Raw genomic sequence first — 19,707 nt, 5'->3', positions numbered from 1 at the left:
TGAGATTTAAATTGACTTGAAATTGAGTTCAGTGAGCAACATCCAACTAATCTGCCCTGACAGCTCAGAGCATCTCTCAATCCCTCTAAAGCTTCTCACAGCCCTGCAGACAAGGTGTCCGCCCAACCAACGTATCAATCTCAGGAGCTCTGCACCCCTGCTTTCTGTCTTCAATGTTTTTAAAGAGGTCAAAGTTCAGACCTCTCACTGAGAACTGTTTATCACAGGAGGGGTTGTGTGACCGAGGCTAGAGGGGGTGGGTGGGGGCTGGGAACCGAAGCTTGTTTTCAAGTGGTCACCTCCAGGAAAGCTCCCAGGAAAAAGTCTGTGGCCCATGGGTGAGAGGACACGGTGAAGAGGACATGGTATAAAAAGAGTCGAGGGACCAAGACAGCAGAGAGACAGAGAGACCGAGAGAGAGAGAGAGAGAGAGAGTGGCAGCTTTCATAAACTCAATAATAAACGTGGAATATTCACTAAACCAGGAAAACCAACTTTGCATACACAGCCTCCATCACTGGCCTGTATTTACCGCCCGTCGTCAGAGAAGTCACCATGGCGCTGCTGCTGAATTATTGGATGTGTGTGGTTGCTCTATCACTGAGAGTGACCTCCAGCCATGCCTTGAGAAGGTAAGAAACACATTCCTTTATGTACCTACCAGCGTTGAAGAAATAACAAGATAGCGGTAAGGATTTACTGTATACTTCCACTCGCTTAACAGAAAACCTGCTACAGCAGATTAGCAACAGCAAACAACAAAACAAACAAGGACAAGAAAACAAATGTGTTTTATTGGTTCATTACAAAAGCTAATGTTTTCAGTATTGGCCTAACATGTGTTTTTGTTCCTTTTTCTGGCTAGGCCCTGAGAGCAAAGCAGTCTGTACTTTATTAAAGGCTCATTGTTATACTGGAATGATGACCAGGCATATGTATCAGATATACAGCATGGAAAATATACCTCACAGACCTCTTCATAATTATATCATTACGTCCATAGTTCCAGTTTAATTAAGGTTCCATCGCTCTTCTGTTCTGTTTCCAGAATCGCCCTGAAGAAGATGCCATCTATCAGAGAGACATTGCGGGAGATGGATGTTTCTGCAGAGCAGGTGTTGACGGAGCTGGCCCAGAAGACCACAGACGAGACCAACAACGGCACTGTTCCCACACCTCTAACCAACTACTTGGATGTGAGACACTTTTGTGTATAATAAAGTTAAAGGAAAACATCTAAGACTTCTCGTGTGTGTCTTTATGAGGGTCCTGAGTTATGCAGGTAGTAAAATGAAATCAAGATGTGCTTAGACAAAAGCAAGTGAATTTAGTCTTGAACCAAAAAACAGACTTTGGTCCTGAAGGTTAAAGCATCCATTCATCCTTCATCAGTTCTCTTGGACGAGTGTCAAAATGTCTACAAGAGTAAAACAGCAGAACCAGTTGCCTTTGAATCAGTACTTTAAAATATATTCTTTGTGTGTGAGTCATACTCTCATTGTCATATTTCAAACCGTCAAATGATATTTGTGGCTTTCTGCACTAGAAAACGCTCTCAAAAAAGTCTGTTTATTCCAAATAGACTCAGTACTTTGGGGAAATCAGCATCGGCTCTCCAGCCCAGATGTTCAACGTGGTGTTTGACACGGGCTCAGCCAACCTGTGGGTGCCTTCGCAAAGCTGCTCCCCTTTCTCCACTGCCTGTTGTAAGTATCCATGTCCATACATACAAGCTGGAAAATAGCATTTACTTAAGGAATCCCAAGTGGCCAAAACAAAAATGTTTTATATTTTTATTTGTTGTTATTGCGGGTTGAAATAAATTAGTAAATGTGATTTTCAAATAAATGAGATGTTGGAGAAAACATTGTTCTGTAAAGCTTCCCAGATACACGGTTGTTTTATGACTCAAATGAATTTTGAACTTTTAGTTACTCACAACAGGTACGATGCCTCCAAGTCCCGGACGTACATTGAGAACGGAACTGGATTTTCCATCCAGTACGCCTCTGGAAATGTCAGGGGATTTCTGAGCGAGGATGTGGTTGTGGTGAGTTCAAAATCAACACCTGCAAAAACAAGAAAGGAGTTTCTTTTTTGCTTCCTCTCTCAGGCTGCACTCCCAACCTTTGACCCTTTAGCTTGTTCTTTTCCTGCAGGTTGGTGGCATCCCTGTGGTGCAGGTGTTTGCGGAAGCCAGCTCTCTGTCTGCCATGCCCTTCATCTTTGCCAAGTTCGATGGAGTCCTGGGCATGGGTTACCCCAACGTGGCCATCGATGGCATCACTCCAGTATTTGACCGGATCATGTCTCAGCATGTCCTCAAGGAAGAGGTGTTCTCTGTCTACTACAGCAGGTGGGTTGAATGGAGTCATACTGACCTCCTCTAGCACCTTTACAGCTGAGAAAACATGATTTAGACAAATAAGATAATTGAGACTAAATGTATTAAGCTGTTAAAATATAGATTATGCTGTGGTAACTTTGTTTTGATTGAGACAGCGATAAAAAAGAATATAGTCACTGCCAAGACTTTAATTTGATGAATGAGGGGGAAAGAACTCTAATATTGTCTTGTGTGAACATCTGTTAATGTCTAAGATTATTTTACTTAAAAAGAAAGACCATTAGTGAGGAAAAACAAAGAATTCTTGCGGATCTAGATATGAAAAGAAAAAAAGAGGGTGTTTTGAGAAAATAGACCAAGATGTGTGTCTATTTTCTCACACTAATTCTCATACGTCTTCTCCACTTATTATGCTCAGCCATGTCCAGAAGAAACCAGTTGAAAAAAAAGATGTTTTTCAGCTGAAGGAGCACATAACCTTTCATGAAAATCACCAAAATCACAGCTTCAACAAACATGCACAGCAAAAGTGGGCTTAAGGAGTGGTTTATTTTTTGTGTTCAGGGACCCAAAACATTCCCCTGGTGGAGAGCTGGTCCTCGGCGGCACTGACCCAAACTACTACACTGGAAACTTTAATTACATGGACACCAGAGAGACGGGCAAATGGGAAGTTACCATGAAAGGGTAAACTCTTTGCCTCATAACTTACACAGCATGTGTGTGTGTGTGTGTGTGTGTGTGTGTGTGCACCCATTCAGAAACAAAGTGTGCTTAAATTACCACCTCTTCTCTCAGAGTTTCTGTGGGGATGGAGATGATGTTTTGTGCAGAGGGCTGCACAGCTGTGATCGACACAGGCTCCTCCTACATCACAGGCCCGGCCTCCTCTGTGTATTTGCTGATGAAAACCATCGGAGCACAGCTGGATGAAAGTGGAGTAAGTTTTTACACACGCAACATGGTTTCCCACAAAAAGCATTCGTCTGTAAAAATTGATTACCCGTCATCACCCATTATTTTGTGTTGTTCATCAGTACAAAGTCAACTGTGACACTGTCAAGACGTTGCCCAGCGTCACTTTCCACCTGGGTGGCCAGGAGTACTCGCTCACACAGGAGGACTATATTTTATGGGTAAGCAAGATGACGAATGCTGAATCTTTTTAATATTAACAAGCAGTGGTGGAACGTAACCAAGCACATTCACTCAAGTACTCTGCTTTACTACAATTTTAAGGTACAGTGATAGAGGCTGTACATGCAAGGTTGGACTTCCCGGTTTTGTGAATATTTGAAAGTATTTGAAAGCTGCCACTCTCATGTCCTCTTCCCCTGCTTTCACCCATGGGTGCTCTCACTGCCTTGAAAACAAGCTCTGCTTCCCTACCCCACACCCCTCCACCCCCTCTAGCCTTCTGCCTTGGTTACACAACCCCTCCTGTGATAAACAGGTCGCAGTGAGAGGTCTGAACTTTGACCTGCTAAAACACTGAAGACAGAAACGAAGTATATTCACTATATATTCACAAGTACTATACTTATATTTTATATATTGTATATAAACATAATTACAATTTTGAGGTACTTCTACTTGAGTATTTCCATTTTATGTTATTTCATACTTCTACTCCCCGGCCTTTCAAATGGAAATATTACACTACATTTATCTACGGCTACTAGTTACTTTGATTTTACAAGCTACTTATGAAATACAATGCCTTATAATGGATTAAAGGCCCTGAACACCCACACACGTGTTATCAGTTATGTGGTTCAGTAGACCTGCTCAGGTTGTATGCAGGGATTTGTGTGGGCTCTACATAAAGGACTATAGGTACTGATGGGAAAATAAAATGTTATTAAACTTATATTATCTTGGGGGCTCCATAATTTAATTAAATTTTAATTAATTTAACACAAATTGGACATTAGAAATAACTAATACTTTTACTTTTGAAACTTTAAGTAAATTTTGCTGATAATACTTTTACTCAAGTAGAATTTTGAATGCTTTTACTTTTAACAGTATTTTTACATTGTGGTATTGCTACTTTTACTTATGTGAAGTACTTCTTCCACCACTGTACATACTCCCATGAACTGGCTGTTTCTGTTATAGTAGCTTGTTATGATAAAACTTGTCTTTGTGGCTCCAGCAATCACAGATCGAAGGAGAAGTCTGCACCGTCACCTTCAGGGGCTTGGATGTGCCGCCCCCTACAGGTCCCATCTGGATTTTGGGTGCCAACTTCATTGCCCGCTACTACACAGAGTTTGACCGTCGCAACAATCGGATAGGGTTTGCTACAGCAGTCTGATAGGAAGTTATACTTCAGCTGTGCTGCTATGATAACTCATGATTGAACTACATCTGTTTCATGAAAATGGTAAAGGAGAGTGCACATTGATTTCTTGCAAATCCTGCTTTCTTATTATATAATATATTTTCTACCAGTTGCACTGAACACCTTCTAAACTTTTTTTTATTTATAAGCATTTACCAACAAACGTAAAGTGTGTGTGTGTGTGTGTGTGTGTGTGTGGGTGGGTGTGCGTGTGTGTGTTTGTGTGTGTGTGCTGACTATTATCATACAGCAACAGTGGAATTCCATATCTGTATTGTATTGACATAACAAGAATAAACTTGTTTACTTGGATTTAAATTCGATTACAGCCTGACTCAATTAACGACTGCATTGTTTCCCTGCAAGTATGTCGAATGCATTTTGTGCCCATGTGAAAGTCAAGGCCGAAATTGAAAACAGATTGCTGTAACGGAAATAATAAGCCACACCAAAGCAGGCACAGAAATATTTGTCATTGTTTAATAAACAAAATTTGTATTTTTAGGTAAAAAGGTAAAACAATCAGATACACATTTTGTCTTCTGCGTAGCAGTCATGTGTGCTGCACACTGTGATGTGAAACCTTGATTTTTTTTCTCCCACTGAAGTTGCCTCTATACAGTATTTTCTAAATCAAATCATCCTTTTTCAAGTTTTTGTGCAACTCGTGATCCCTGACACTGAGGAATTGTCTTTTTCCGTTGCATGCCTCTTCAGGGAGATTTTAAGACTGACTCGACAAAGACAGTTATTTCTGCTTACTTAGCAAGCAGAAGAGACGCAAAGATAACGAAACAATAAAAGCACATATTCATCAGATGCTCTTGTCAGATCGTTTTGTCTCATTTTCTCTGAACTGGTCGGGAAAGTCCTCTCATGCTACAAGTGAGGGTGCCGTGTGCTTCCATGAATTGTCTGCTTTGAATTGTATCTGTTGACAGTAGGCAGCGAGGTGAGAGTGGATATCTCTGTACTGGAATTTAATCAACAGTACATTCAAGCCATTGCATAAACGTCTCTCTCAGTATGAATCAACCAAGCTATTTCAGCTGGAAACCAGTCCAAACGACCACTCAGACACATTCCAAAAAACAGATGTAGATGTTTCACAAGATATAATCTATATTATTCCTGGCCAATATTTGTTAGATAATCTCTATAGCTGAAATCTTGAAAATAAAATGTTGAACAGTTGCCCACTATTGCTTAACAAGACCCCAATCTATTGGGTGTATATAACATGTTGTTGCATAAGTATTAGTATGATTATCATCATTTCAAGCTAGGGATAATCATCATGTCCATTATTACAAATATTACAATCAATGAAAGTGGTGGCTGTCCTCATCAGTTGTTATACAAGGCTAACCCTTTCATACACTACAAATTGTCCATTCAATATGAAGCTGGAGCTAGCAGACGTTAGCTAACCTGTCTCACTCAGAAGCTAACAAAATCAGCCTACCAACACCACTCTAATAAACTTGTTATATCCTGTTTGTTTAATACAAACTGTAAATTCGACATGTTGGGGTTTGACAACTGTTTATTTGCAGGATTTATTACCTTCGGACTGATCCAGGCTAGCTGTTTCATTACACTACGTCAAGCTACCCGGCTACTTGTCCTAGCTTCATCTTTAATGGACAAATATAAAAGTAGCATTAATCTCCTTGTCTAATTCTCAGCAAGAAAGGGAATAAGGTTATTTCCCAAAATGTCAAACTATCGATTTAAGGCGGAAACCAAGTGAAGAAGAGACACTGATGGTTCAGTCACAGTGCTGAAGTGCTCCATAAATAAAGATTATAAATATTATCAATAAGCCAACCCCACTGCAGTTTTATGCTTGACTTTGTGTGCTATGAAAGAGAAAACATTATGGTTGAAAACACAAAAAAAGTAAGCAGTGGCAGTGATAGAAATATGTGAAACAGATGGACACCGACTGCTTTGTCCCTTCTGCCACGGAAACATTTTTATTTAACAGAGTATTGTCTGACGTTTTAAGCATGAGCTGCTACTATTCCACTCCCATGATTTGGTATGATTTTCGAGCACAGGTGGTGCTCAGAGTTACACGAGAATTTGACAAACCTTTTGAATTTCTTATAAGCCTTAAAACCAGCTAGTGGGCTAAAGACACCAGCTCCATTCCTATGACTCCTCTTGATGTCTTGATCATGAATTTAAAATCTGATCACACATGTTCCCAAACAGATATTTTTCGCTTAATTCTTTGGTGGAAGAACCTTGACTTAAAGTATGAGCCTGATGTTATTCTATATATTTTTTTTTATTATTATATCAGTGAATCCAATGAAAAGACCAAAACCACTGGTTCCTACTGAAGACGTAAATCTTTTAAAACGGCTCAAATATGTAGTTTCACTTATTAAAAAGGTTAAATAGTTTCCTAAAAGCACTGGGCACAGTAGTTTTTAACTAGTGCATTTGTTGGGGACTACTTTCCCTGGCAGATTAATACACACCTGGAGCTCCTGTGTTTTTACAGCGGCAGGATGCAACAGCAATGATGTAGATAACTGGTGAGTTTTTGGACATTTTTGCATAAGCTATCAGGCTTTGGAAATACTGGGTTGTAGGATCAAATTATTGTTGATTTTGGTCTTTTCATTTGTTAACAAGAAGAAAAACAGAATATTGCCAGACTTATCCTTTAAAACAAGACTATGTATGTTTTGAATAAAGACGTAACACATATTTCCTCTTACAAATGAAAAGTTGAATTCATAAGAAAACATTATTTATTTATTTATTTTTATTTATTATATTATACATATTAAATTATTATTATCATTGAAGTTGTAACATGTAAACAGCATTTTAATACTGTTGCTGTTGGAGATGGAGTGAACTTTAACTTCTTTACGTTCTGTTGGGTATTTGTAGATCATATGTTTTGCATGTGAAAGGTTAATTTACAAAATAACCAGTAACTACAACTGTCAGATAAATGTAGTAGAGTCAAAAGTTTATACCTTTTCCTCTGTAGCACAAAATAGAAACATTTCAAATTATACTAATTACTAGAGTAAATGTACTCAGTTACTTCCCACCACTGTTCACTTTCTAAACTACGGAAACAGTAAATTTCACAGTACGACAGCAAAAAATGACTCAGATACATGAGTTTACGATGTTAGGTGTCGGAATGTGTTCACAATACGAAGTGTAGGAATTCACTTCCTACGTTAATAGATCCCAGGCCAAACGTTTTTTGGGGGGGGTTTCTCTGTTGGAGAGCGTGTTCTGTTATGAGAAGAATTCCCCCATCAAGAGTAGCTCATAAAGGAGGTCAGGCCTTTCCAATAGTAGTACACACCCACTGTCCTAACAAACCCTATACTTTCTTTCGAAGCAATGTGACATTGATTTAAAAAAAGACAATACATTCAGGATTCCTTGAGCAGCATGGGACGGCCCCTGTTATTCTGAGAGTTCATATGTGGACCAGTGCTGTAAATGCAAGTTGTTTTCAAAGGATATAGTTTCAAAAACAGATGTTACCAGCATCCACTTACAGTTCCCATGAGCTTTATTAGTCCAATTTTTCATTTTTGTGATAATTCCCTGAGCGAAGGGCTCTTGGCAGACATGTTGGACAATCTACAACCCCACAACCAATTTGTTATAACACAACTGCAGAGACGAGGACGCTGTGAAACAGAGGAGAGGTGGGAGGTCTTTAAAAGGGCCGTCTGTCAGATGAGACAGTTAGTCTCAGTTTGAACTCAATCTGTGCTGGAGGAACACGTCAGGCAATGCGTTGAAGAACAGCGCCACATGACGAAGTGTCAAATTGACTTAACAGCAAATTCCTTTCTGTGGAGTGGGACTGAATAAAAAGGATCTCTTTGCTTCAATGTGTGTGACAGAGGAGTCTGGTGTTTTCCATTGTCAAACACGTACCAGATGACCATCCTTGTGTCAACCCTGATTCAGAGCAAAGCTAAGGTAGGTGAGAACTTTTCTATAATATCTGCAGGGAATAATCCACCAACGATACACTCGCAGTGCAACACAGGAAAAGAATGGAGTCTGCGTTATGAGCTAGTTTGTGTGTGAAGCCTGTTGCTTTAAAATGTAGCTCACTGATATAGATATGATGGACAGCGTGGAGAAAACAAATCATGTGACAGGTGACATTTGCATCATGTGCTCCTGCATTTACCAAATATCAGTTCCATCAGAAGTTTTATTAGATTACATTAATTAGATTATGTGTCATTATCAGTAATCAAGTGGGTTCCCAGTCAGAGGCTGGCATGATAGTCTTTCAGCTCACACGTAGCATCTTGTTTTACTTTGAGAATCACTTCTTTCGTCTTCTCAAATTCAAATTCCGCTTTTATCAGATTATTAATTTTTATTTACTAGTTACAGTTAATAGTTAAAACCATGACTTTTCTTCCTTTCCTTTGGGTCCTGGAAATCAATTTGAACGCACATACTGTACAACTTCATGGTAAATCATAACACATCATCTTTGCAGGGACTGCATAAAGTTTATGTTTCACAATTCAAAAAACCTAAACAAGAGTTAAACTGTACAGTTTAGCATATTTATGAGGAACAGGCGACGAAATATGAAAGGAATACTTCTTCTCTCTAGTGGCTTTCAAAGAATTGTCTTTTGTGTCTTAATACATCTCAGAAGTCGACCAGGCAACAAATAAATCATTTTTTATTGTTTCAATGTAGGGTTTCGCTGGCATCTGTCTTGACTCTTTGTTGCAAAAGATGCATCAAAGTCACAGGTCAAGTGAGTCAAGGGGATGATTATCAAAGAATACCTTCAAGATCAGACATTTTGCCCACAGTGTGAGAAACATATGCTTGTCACCATGTTTTAATCCTCAGAAGAGGAATTAAATCCATCTGGAGCCCATTTTACTGTTATAGTTGCCAAAAGGTGCTTGGTAGCAGGCACTATCAAGTACAGGGAGGAATCATGGAGTTCATGTTGCTCCCCCGAGCCAAGCTTCCATGGTAGCGGGCACTATTTGACCATAGCTGAAACTAATCTAACACCAGGTTAGGTTCCTCTGAGGTCACACACAGTTAAACATAGTTTACTGCTCGTGTCACAGCCAAGAGGCAGCGGATTCTGCCCAAACTTCAACAGAAACCTGATACTTTGTCAGGACCCAGGACGAGATGCAGAACTGTGAAACAATGTGCAGGGGTGGAAAGAAAGTGTTGTTGGTACTGTAACTGAGCAGCTTTTCTTGTGTACTTGTACGTCATTCAATTCAACACATTGTTGAGCACATATAAGAAAGCTCTTTCATGAAGAAAACATGATCCCAATTTTGGGAGGGAAAACCGAATCAGAGAGAGGCTGCTATGTGGAGTGCATTCATATTGAAATGGTTAAGGTCAGGATGCCACATTGGCCCGTAATGTTGCAGTGGTTGAGTTGGTGGTTGAGAGCCTGCATAATCTACTTGAGCTTCCCAGCTGAGTAAATGTCCACATGTGAGTGAGCCCCTCCTTGAAGACTTAATAGGATGTGACGATAATATGTGGCTGACGTAAAGATGATGTGTGGTTGTGTCAGTTGCAGGTAAAGTGTCTGTGTGTGCTTATGTTCCTGAGCTTTCCTCTGGCTATGGCTGAGGTCCCTGGTCCATGCAGACACTCCATCACTAGGGAGCACCTGCTGACAGTCAGGCATCTGGTAGGTGCAAAAGCAACATTAGAAACACGGCTGTTGAAACGACACCCAACACGATGTGCTGAAATCCCCCTGTTGTTGTTTCTGCAGATGGATAACCAGTTGAGAAGCGGGTGCTCGATAACCTACACATTCATAGAGCGGAGAAGTTTGGTAAGGTAGCATTTGTTTTATGGGAATGTTTCCTTTCAAAGACTTTGATGCAAACTTTCCATCAATTGTATCGTGCTTTCGTCTTTATTGCCTCGTGCTCTGATTTCCCACAGAGCAAATGTTGCTTTGTAAAAGCTGCTTTACCCTGGATCCTGGAGTTGCTCACCACCCACTTCAAATATAGCCGGGGTTCAGTCAATGACGGCTATGTTCAGTCCCTGAGGGCGCTCATCCTCAACATCTACTCCCAGAAATGTGTGCCTCAGATCAATGAAGAGGTTGAGGTGAGTGTGTGCTTCTGAGTGGTGAACTTGCAGCCTGTTTCTCAAGACTGATGGATAAACCTTTCGATAATATAAAACATGAAAAAGAAATATGTGATGTGAGGAACTGCCCAGCAGGAGAAAATAAATCTGCAGTACTTGTGGAAACATTTGAGGTATGTTTCTCGGAATCTGCTGCAGGATAAGCCAGAGAGTTTTGAGATGCTCTACAGAGGGTCTCCTTCAGAGGCACTGCAGAGGGCTTTGGAGGTGCTGTCTGTTTACTGGGAGCTGGTGACGACGAGCGACGTACCAGTAGACTGGAGATGCCAGCACGAATACACAGAAACCTTTGGCTCTACCACAGAGCTATCCACAGAGTCGACCACACAGCATTATACAGGTGGGAAACTCTCTGTTTTGGAAAGTTCTGTGAAGAATTATGAGGATGTCTTGAGCCACTGAGATCAAAGATTACGTTTCCTTTTCTACAGACAGTTATGGTAGGAACTCAGAGAAGACCTTCCACAGGAGAGTCAGAGACCTGTACAAGCTGGGCTTCATCATCGCCTCCATCTGCGGAGGACTGCTGTTCATACTTACTCTCTACTGTCTCATCACACAAAAGGTAGCAGCGCTTCTGTTTTGTTGCCTAAATCACATGTGCCCTAATAAAGTCTTGCAATGCATTCCAATCATATTGCAATAAAGTAGGCCATGGCAGCTTGGCTGTGCTCTGCGGGACACTCCTTCTTGCAGAAGTCCCAGCCCTCCCTCTCTTACTGGTGAGAACAGAAGTGCTTTTTTTTGCAGGAGCACGTGCACAAATGCAAATGAATGCATGCATGTATTTAATATTCTCCTCCGTGAGGATATTTGGTGCCATTTGCCTTTATTTCAAATAATGCATGGCATGACTCAGAGCGGTGGTTTTCAACTGGCTGATCCTCAAAGTCCACATTTGTCCTACTCTATAATAAATTAATTATTTCACAAAATGAATACTGCAGCAAATGCAACGCTTTTATTCCCTATTAAAAACATGAAACAGACAAAAAGGCGTAATAAGGGTTTAAGAGCCCAATAAAGTAAAAGCCCTGAAACAGTACCAGCTGCAGTGTATTCCTGGTAAAAGCACCGTTTTTCTAGAGAGCAATAATATGCTAATAGGCCCGCTAATATTAAAGGAGGAGTGCTTTGAGGTAAAGGAGAAAAAAGCATAAACATTACTTTTTTTAATTACAACCTGGCCTTGGTTTAGCCTCTATACAGCATGTGGTGTGTGAGTTTACATGGAGACAAACTAGACAAAGCTGTGTTTACTTTGTCAAGTTAGGTAAATTACATTTCGTTGAGCCTTGTGGAGACATCTGTATTCTGCGTCTGACCCAGATACATATTTAGGAGCACTGGGCAGCCTCAGCAAAGTAACTGGGGGCTCTAATTCCCACACTCGCTAACACTAACGCTAAACCTACGCTAATGCCTACGCTAATGCCTACTACCTACTACTTTATGTTTGGTAAGGGAGTTTAGTCCTTTCCCTTTTAGTCCATTATGTTGAATGGCAGGGTGATTTTGATCACTTGGGGGGCAAGGGGCGGATTTCAGTTGTCACACGACACCAGAACTGAGGGCGGCTTGTGTCAGTGACTTTCAGCGTTCAATCGCTTTTGAGCTCCACACAAGTGCCTACTTAATGGCAAACAAATGGGTCTATTCGAGTGACGCTTTCAAGTTAGTATGGGGTGATTGTTCTCTGTACATTAGCTATTTTGGAGCTCTTTTGTTATATGGTCAAGCAGTTTCGTAGGGGACGGATGTGCTGCTGTTAACTAAATGCATGCGAGTCAGAAGCTGGTTTCTCAAACACAGTTTTGATTATGGCAGTGAGATATTAAAGCTCTCAGCAGGCCAGCAGAATGAGCAAAACACCAACCAGTAATCGGTAGACCAACAAGGAATATGCAACAGGTAGGCGGGCAACATTGGACATTGTTGAGTATCCCTGTTTTGGACACCAAAACTCACACAAAAGTTTGCAGTTGATTAATTAGATAGATACATTTGCTTCCTGTCATGAATCTATCCTGTCTTGTTCAGAGTGCAATCTGATTAAGCTATTAACTGCCAAATAACAAGACTAGACAGCTTGAACGAGCAGGTGGGTCTGACTGCCATTTGTATTTAAAAGTTTATATCCATATTTAACTGGCTGCAGGCAGTGACATAGTACATACAGCATCACTCCCTCTCTGCTGCAAGACTGGCATTGAATGCACAGACATTGATAGAGTGTAATCACAATAAAGTGCTCGATGAGGCGCATAATTTTCCACTTGTGAAATGCTACTCTCAGCCTGCTGGCCATGCTTTCTCCTGTTGCCTTTGTCTGTCAGCCCTGCTCACTCTATTTCCTGCCTCGCCTGCTTTTCCCCACAGTGCGTGGGTAAATGCTGCCCTGCCGACTGCCCCTAAGGCCTAAGCTCTAAGCACTGAACTGACTTTAATTAACTTTAATTAACATCATCTGTGTGCTCTGTGAGAATATGTGACTACAGGAGGATGCAAGAAGCCTAAAATGCTGCATTGGAAATGACGCGTTACGCGGGGCAGATGCATTTTCTGTTTAAAATCTGCCGAATCAGCATGTCCGCTGTATTTGTTTTTTCACCACCAAGCCCGGATTAGCAAATTTTGTAAATTGCCATGCCACATCAAATAATATTTAACAGTGTTAACACATGCACGCATACAATTATTTTTTAACTACTGTCAGCTGAATGAGCTGTGTATGCAGCTGGCCTATTACATTCTCTCATTCTCAGTATACTGTATGTGCAAATCCAGCAAAGTAAAAAGAAAAGTAGTCTGTTGAACTCAGTGCCGTGTGCAAAGACAGATCTTAAAATTCCAATGTCCTTTGCTGTAATGTATAGGTTGAAAAAGTTGAGCCCTGTGAGAGTGTTTACAGCTACAACTTGGCTGTAAACTGTGAACTCGAGCTCTGTACACCTGCACACCTTTTGGGCGATATCAAAGTTTTGCTGGAGGCAACTGCATGAAAATCCAAACAGGAGCCAAACATACAGTTCTTTTTAGTACCCGCTGCCAAACCAACCGTCTCTTTCGAAAGACCTGGAATTCCCATCACTAGTGCACAGTTTCCCTGCAGTGGGAAGTGGTGTGTCAAAATTACAAAGACTTTTGTATTTTCAGTGGCTGGCCTCTTGAAACTGACCTGTGACCCAACTTGGGTCACCACCCACCAGTTGAGAATGAGGATCTAGCTTTGCTTTGTCTACAGGGAGCAGATAATATAATAACATCTTATGGCCGAGGAATTTAAAGTGACAAAATATAAATATAAAAAAAATATAACTTTTGTCTGTGAAATGCTAACCTTCTGTAAATTTGAAAGGTGGCTGTTTTTTTTAGTTTACTCAGTCAAGGGGAACACAGTGCTGCTGTTTTTCCAAGCAACAGTTACAATTCCAACATCTAATATGTTCCAACTACAAACTATTTTTGCCAAACTACTGCTAAATATGTTTTTTTTGGTCTCAATCTTCACACACAGCCCTGTCAACGTCCTTCCTCCTGCTGTCATCAGTCAGAACACCAGCTTATTGTTTGAAAATGATTTAGATACTTCAACATTGAAGAAATGAGATTGAGTCTGTTACAGTCACACTGTAGTTGCTCGCCATGTGTGTCTTGGTTTCACTTCATAAAGTCTTTTCTTTCCAAAACAGAAAACTCACACCCCACACAGATCAAGATCATACACAAACTCAAGGTGAGAACATACTGTAACTATAAAATGAAAAGGACTTTCCATGTTCATTGAACTTATCGTAACGCATACTTTTGTCATCTGGATCAAAGCAGAGACCTGCAGGAGATAGAGCTGGAGCCACAATAATGTGAGTATCCCACTGACCTTTTACGGACAGTTAAACAGCTGGAGCTGGAACGGATTAAATGACTTAAACAAACACCTGTGTAAGGCTCAATGTAAAGTACGTCTGCAGTGCATGTACATCTTTAACTTGTGTTTTTCTCTCTCCTCAGGCGGTAAAGAGCACATCACTGCAGCAGCAGACGGAGCACTTGTGAAGCTGTATATTTTATCCATGAATATATAATATATCGGAAGCTTCGCTTTGACTGAGAGCAAAGATGGACCCTATTTGGAATAATATGCTATGTATATTATGTTTATGCGTTATCTATTTCAGATATCTTTTCAAGTTCACTAAAAAAAAGTTTTATTTTTACACTAGTTATGTATGTGAATAATGTCACCATTTGCTACCACTTAACCAGCCGTTTGTAATGTTGTTTGCCAAACACGTTATTTATTAGTTTGACTCTATTCAATCGCCGTATTGATAATAAAAGTGCCATCAGTACCAAAATCCAAAATATAATGCTCTCCAGCTGTCCAGTGAGATACAGTGTATTCATGTGTGAACACAGTGAAATCCCGTCTAAAGAGCAGGTAATGACCTCATTGAGGATTTCGGCCATTTCATAGCCAACTTTCTGTTTGACTGAACACTTTATGAGGAGTCAAAATTGCTTTTATTGGGACACCCTGGCAGGGTGAGTCCTTACTGCAGCGGCCCAGTGCATGTCATCGCCCCCTCTCTGCATTTCTTGTCTCTCTCTATTGTCCTATCGAATAAAGCAGAAATGCCAAAAAATACATACTTAAAAAAAAAGAAAAGAAAAAATGCTTTTGTCCTTGCCAAAATAATCTTTCCCACTGATGTTTCTTTGCTCCATTATCAGCCTACACTGCTGATCAAGACACACTCTTCAAGCGGCCAATTTCTAAAAGTTATGATCACAATTGTATTTATCCAATTTTATTGCATAACAGTATGAATAACTTCAACATGAAATGAACTCTGGAGAATATTATATATGTAGTGTTATTGGTCAAACACGCTGAGCTGTTACTGGCAGAGGGAGCTCGAGACCAGTCACAGCTGCAGCTTCACAACAAATGTCTTCACTGAACAGGGCGTGACAGGATTTGATGGGAATAACGTGCTACTACAGTTTACTCATATGCATGCATGACATCTAATCATTACAGCAAATAACAGGATAACACTGAGAGAGATGGGGTGGGGGGGGGGGGGGGGTGCATGTGCATTTCCTAATGTTGTCATAACTTTCACTCATGTTTACTCAGAGATGGTCCAGCCGAATGTTGTGTAATAATAAATTGCATAATGTCTGACTTTGAGAAGAACTGGTCAATTCCTCAGTCTCAGAGAGGGCCACATAAGTATATTCCCACATGTGTGCTGGCCTCTATTTTGTTTTTGAAGAAAAAAACAACACAGCCCTACCCAACAGCCTCTGCAGAACCACGTGCAGCCTGCAATATAACTTGATCTATAACACACTTAATTTCACAGGCTACCGCTTATCAGTGTGCAAACCACGGTTGCACTGGCAGTAATCCATTCTTCATCCCAAGACATTGCTCCATTACAAAACAAGGAAAGTATTTCTATAATTCAATTTAGTGCCTTTCTGCGGAGGATTAAAGGCAGCTGTGGAAGATGAAAAGGCAAGTTGTCTTCAACAATAAATATGTGGGAACTGCCTAAGACCAGTTAGAATTGTAGAAAGGGCTGCCGCCCTTTTTCTCTCCGCCCAACCTCTGTTTCCTGTATTTTACCTTCAAATTAGAGGAAACAATGTTGTTGCTAAAAATATATCAGTGCCAACAGTTAGGCAGACAAATAACTGTGGAAATATCCTGACATTAGCTTACTGACTTCATCTGTCTGTCAAGCACACGATCGTCTGTGATGTACAGTACAATAATCGGCTCAGAAATGACACCCCAAAAAGTCATTTAAAGTGAGTGTGTTTAAGTTACCAAAACACAGTTTTTAAGAAAAAAAAACTAAACTAAAATGTAGATAACAGTCATACAGTTATAGCAGTCTTGAAACAGATATATGATCATCTGGATAATTCAGAGGCTCATTTGAGGAGGAATACATGTTTTTCATCCGTTATAGTCACAAACACTTGATCACACAACTTTAAACGTTCAACGTTGACGGAAAAATTATGAACGTGAATGAATATCTTTAAAGTAAAAGTATTCTATAAATGTAACAGCCACCGCAATCGAAAAGTTAACTCATTATTGAATGTGCATCACTGTCAAATAATAATGAGCATCATTGCTGCTCAACCTGCTGTTTTATCACCTCGTGCCACATGGTGGAGGCAAAGATCCAAACTGAATCTCACACTGATGATCGCCAGTTTTATACAAATTATAGTTTGCCAGACGAGACACAAGCAGAACTTGTCATCGGCTACAATGTATTTATACTTATTTTGCCAGATTGCTGGAACTGATAATCTAAGTAATTTGTTGAGAGGATGTCAGTCATCTGGCCTCTGTCATCCATATGCCTGTCATCTGGATACATGAGTATACAACTATGGTATTTCCTGTTGACTAATACTGGAACTGTTTAATCATTTTGAATAATAATAGTACCTCTCATAACAGTTTAATAATACATTATCACAAACATGTTTTCATAGAGTGGACTGTGAACAATCTATGGTAAATATATAATAGCGACATGTACATGATGTGTGTATTATAGATGGAGCAACACCCTGGATGTGTTGTTCAGGAAGCGCTACACATCAATAAAGGCAACACGCCGCAAACAGTAGGCAGCTTCAGCAGGAATGTCTTTGGCGCTGATCTTGTTGGCATCCAAACGCAGCATTCTCAGCTTGGAGAAGTTTGTCATGTCGATTGTACTGCAGAAACTGCTCAGAGAGAACTCTGAAAGACACGAGAGGAGAGAAATATGAAGGGTGGAAACATGTCATGTCGAGCAGGAACCTGCGTATCCACATCACATAAATGAGTACTGCTGTCATTCTTCATACTTTAAGTTTGTCTGTGCTCCAAGGCCAGAGTTTCACATTTCTATATTACAGCTGCTCTGGAAGCCACTGAGTAACAGTATCACATCTATTAAAAACAGTCTCCCCTTGTTTGATAACACGTTCTGTAAAGTAAATTTTAAACTTTGTTTTACAGCGTACATTTATTATTGTTTTAGTAATGTTTGTATTAAGTTTATATTGTGTACGAGCTTCCACAAAAGAAAGTGTTCATGGAAAACCCACAGTTCAGGCGAAGGGCATCATTTCAAAGAGTGAGACACAGAAAATCCTGCTTTTGCTGTCATCTACTGGTTGAAATTTTCGCTTTGCTGCGCACTTGATCTCCTCCCCTAAAGTGACGGGCAGTGTTACATCATTGGTGGGTGGGCCAAAGGTGCGAAAAATCCAACTTTAAGAAATGGCAATGACAGAAAAACTGTTTTAGTTAGTTAAAACTACCATATATGATTAGAAGCTGGAGGATGTTGAAGTTCCAAATACAGTTAAATGGTTCTGTGAAAACAAGGCAGCTAGAAATGTTGAGGCATGTTGAGCTCAATAAAGTGCAACCGTCTATAGAGGACGCACAAGAGGAAAATGAGATCAGCCTCTTAAAATCAAATTCTGTGACCTAATTTACAGAGTCCACTGGGGTCATGTGGGGAGGGTGCCATTAAAGATTTGTGTGTTGTTAATCCCTCAGTTCATAACTGCGTGCGTGCGTCCTTCTTCCAACCCAATTATAACATAAATAAGTAGCTTCTCGTGTATATCATTAAATGAAGGAAAATTGTCATCAAAAAAGGGATAACTGGCAATATACAGCACATTAGCGCAGCATCGTAAATCATGGCTGCAGGGTCCATGTACAGAAGGGCATTTAAAGTACAAAATGAAGTGACGTTCAAAAAATGATCGTTAAAAATAACAGTTCTTAATGGTACAGTATACATCACTCTTTTATTTCCAATGGGAAAGGAGGATCAGGATCACTGCTTTACTTTTATATTACATTATAATGCCAAAACATCTTAAGTAACAGAGAAATGTCCATACCTTTGATCTTATTGGCGTGTAAATAAAGGTTCTCCAGGTTCCTACTGACAACAGGGATCTTCTCCAGTTTATTAAAAGAAAGGTCAAGCTCAACCAACGTGCTAATGTTGAAGACATTGGATGGAAGTCCTTTATCTATCAGCTTGTTATGAGCCAACCGGACAAACCGCAGTTTGGGATACATGGTGAGAAAGCCCTCCGGCAAGCTCTCTATGTTATTAAACTCCAGGTAAAGCTGCTGCAGCCTCTCTGGGAGGTTGTCAGGGATTTTCTTCAGCTTGTTTTTCCTCATATCCAGCACTGTCAGAGACTTCAGTCCCTTGAACACACCTCCAACGTCCTCGAAGACATTTGCTTGGAGCTGAAGGGTGGTGAGGTTGGCCATCCCCTCGAATGAGTTAGGGAGGATTTTTGAGATCTTGTTGTGACCGAGTCGCAGGTCCGTGACAGATTTGGGCAAGTTGGGAGGCACATGTTTGAGCTCATTGTGATCCAAGAACAGCCGTTCCAGGCTCTTGAGCTTGCTGAAGACGTTCTTGCCGATCTTGTCTGAGTTGAGCTGGTTGTGACCAAATACAACCCAGACCAAGTCAGTGGCATTGTCAAACACCCCATCCTGAATGCCTGTGATCTGGTTACGCTGCAGGTAGACGTACTTAACATGTGAGGGGATGTAGGGAACGTGCTGAAGGTTGCGGCTGTGACAGTACATAGCTGTGGGGTAGTTTGAGGGGCAGTCACACTCCAGGGGGCAGTCCACGTCATCGGCCCGCCAGCCGGCGTGCCGCCGCCGCCCTCGCAGATGGGACAGCCACTGGAACTGGCTGTAATGCTGGCCAATGCTCAGATCCACTAGTCCCATTATGAGGAGGAGCACCAGTGTCCGCAT

At 40.7% G+C, this 19,707-nt stretch overlaps 3 protein-coding genes across 3 annotated transcripts; 2 read left to right on the top strand and 1 right to left on the bottom strand.

Annotated features, from left to right (window-relative positions):
* The first annotated feature begins 555 nt into the window (after positions 1–555).
* On the top strand, positions 556–4,667 carry ren (renin). Its single transcript, XM_070910193.1, has 9 exons — positions 556–632; positions 1,049–1,196; positions 1,583–1,706; positions 1,932–2,050; positions 2,160–2,356; positions 2,912–3,034; positions 3,146–3,287; positions 3,385–3,483; positions 4,506–4,667. Exons 1-9 carry the CDS (start codon positions 556–558, stop codon positions 4,665–4,667), a joined length of 1,191 nt encoding a protein of 396 aa, XP_070766294.1.
* A 3,963-nt stretch (positions 4,668–8,630) lies between these two features.
* Positions 8,631–14,736, top strand: csf1b (colony stimulating factor 1b (macrophage)). The gene is made up of 8 exons (XM_070911053.1): positions 8,631–8,672; positions 10,279–10,398; positions 10,486–10,548; positions 10,662–10,832; positions 11,013–11,214; positions 11,306–11,439; positions 14,567–14,610; positions 14,700–14,736. The coding sequence occupies exons 1-8, from the start codon at positions 8,631–8,633 to the stop codon at positions 14,734–14,736; spliced, it is 813 nt and encodes a 270-aa protein (XP_070767154.1).
* Positions 14,737–17,503: 2,767 nt separating this feature from the next.
* Positions 17,504–19,707, bottom strand: fmodb (fibromodulin b). Its single transcript, XM_070911091.1, has 2 exons — positions 18,819–19,707; positions 17,504–17,655 (listed from the first exon to the last, which is right to left on the bottom strand). Exons 1-2 carry the CDS (start codon positions 19,705–19,707, stop codon positions 17,504–17,506), a joined length of 1,041 nt encoding a protein of 346 aa, XP_070767192.1.

The sequence above is a fragment of the Enoplosus armatus genome, chromosome 8 (genome assembly GCF_043641665.1).
Source record: "Enoplosus armatus isolate fEnoArm2 chromosome 8, fEnoArm2.hap1, whole genome shotgun sequence".
NCBI lineage: Eukaryota > Metazoa > Chordata > Actinopteri > Centrarchiformes > Enoplosidae > Enoplosus > Enoplosus armatus.
Note: the sequence above shows the minus strand (reverse complement) of the source record. Positions and strands in the feature narration are given on the sequence as shown.

What these genes read in the sequence shown, in the direction of transcription:
- ren (XM_070910193.1), top strand. Translation starts at nt 556, where the DNA reads ATGGCGCTGCTGCTGAATTATTGGATGTGTGTGGTTGCTCTATCACTG. An exon ending in TCCAGCCATGCCTTGAGAAG is followed by an intron (nt 633 to 1,048) that starts GTAAGAAACACA and finishes TTCTGTTTCCAG; the next exon opens with AATCGCCCTGAAGAAGATGC. An exon ending in CCCTTTCTCCACTGCCTGTT is followed by an intron (nt 1,707 to 1,931) that starts GTAAGTATCCAT and finishes TTGAACTTTTAG; the next exon opens with TTACTCACAACAGGTACGAT.
- fmodb (XM_070911091.1), bottom strand. Translation starts at nt 19,707, where the DNA reads ATGCGGACACTGGTGCTCCTCCTCATAATGGGACTAGTGGATCTGAGC. An exon ending in ACACGCCAATAAGATCAAAG is followed by an intron (nt 17,656 to 18,818) that starts GTATGGACATTT and finishes CGTGTCTTTCAG; the next exon opens with AGTTCTCTCTGAGCAGTTTC.
- csf1b (XM_070911053.1), top strand. Translation starts at nt 8,631, where the DNA reads ATGACCATCCTTGTGTCAACCCTGATTCAGAGCAAAGCTAAG. An exon ending in TGATTCAGAGCAAAGCTAAG is followed by an intron (nt 8,673 to 10,278) that starts GTAGGTGAGAAC and finishes TGGTTGTGTCAG; the next exon opens with TTGCAGGTAAAGTGTCTGTG. An exon ending in TCATAGAGCGGAGAAGTTTG is followed by an intron (nt 10,549 to 10,661) that starts GTAAGGTAGCAT and finishes GATTTCCCACAG; the next exon opens with AGCAAATGTTGCTTTGTAAA.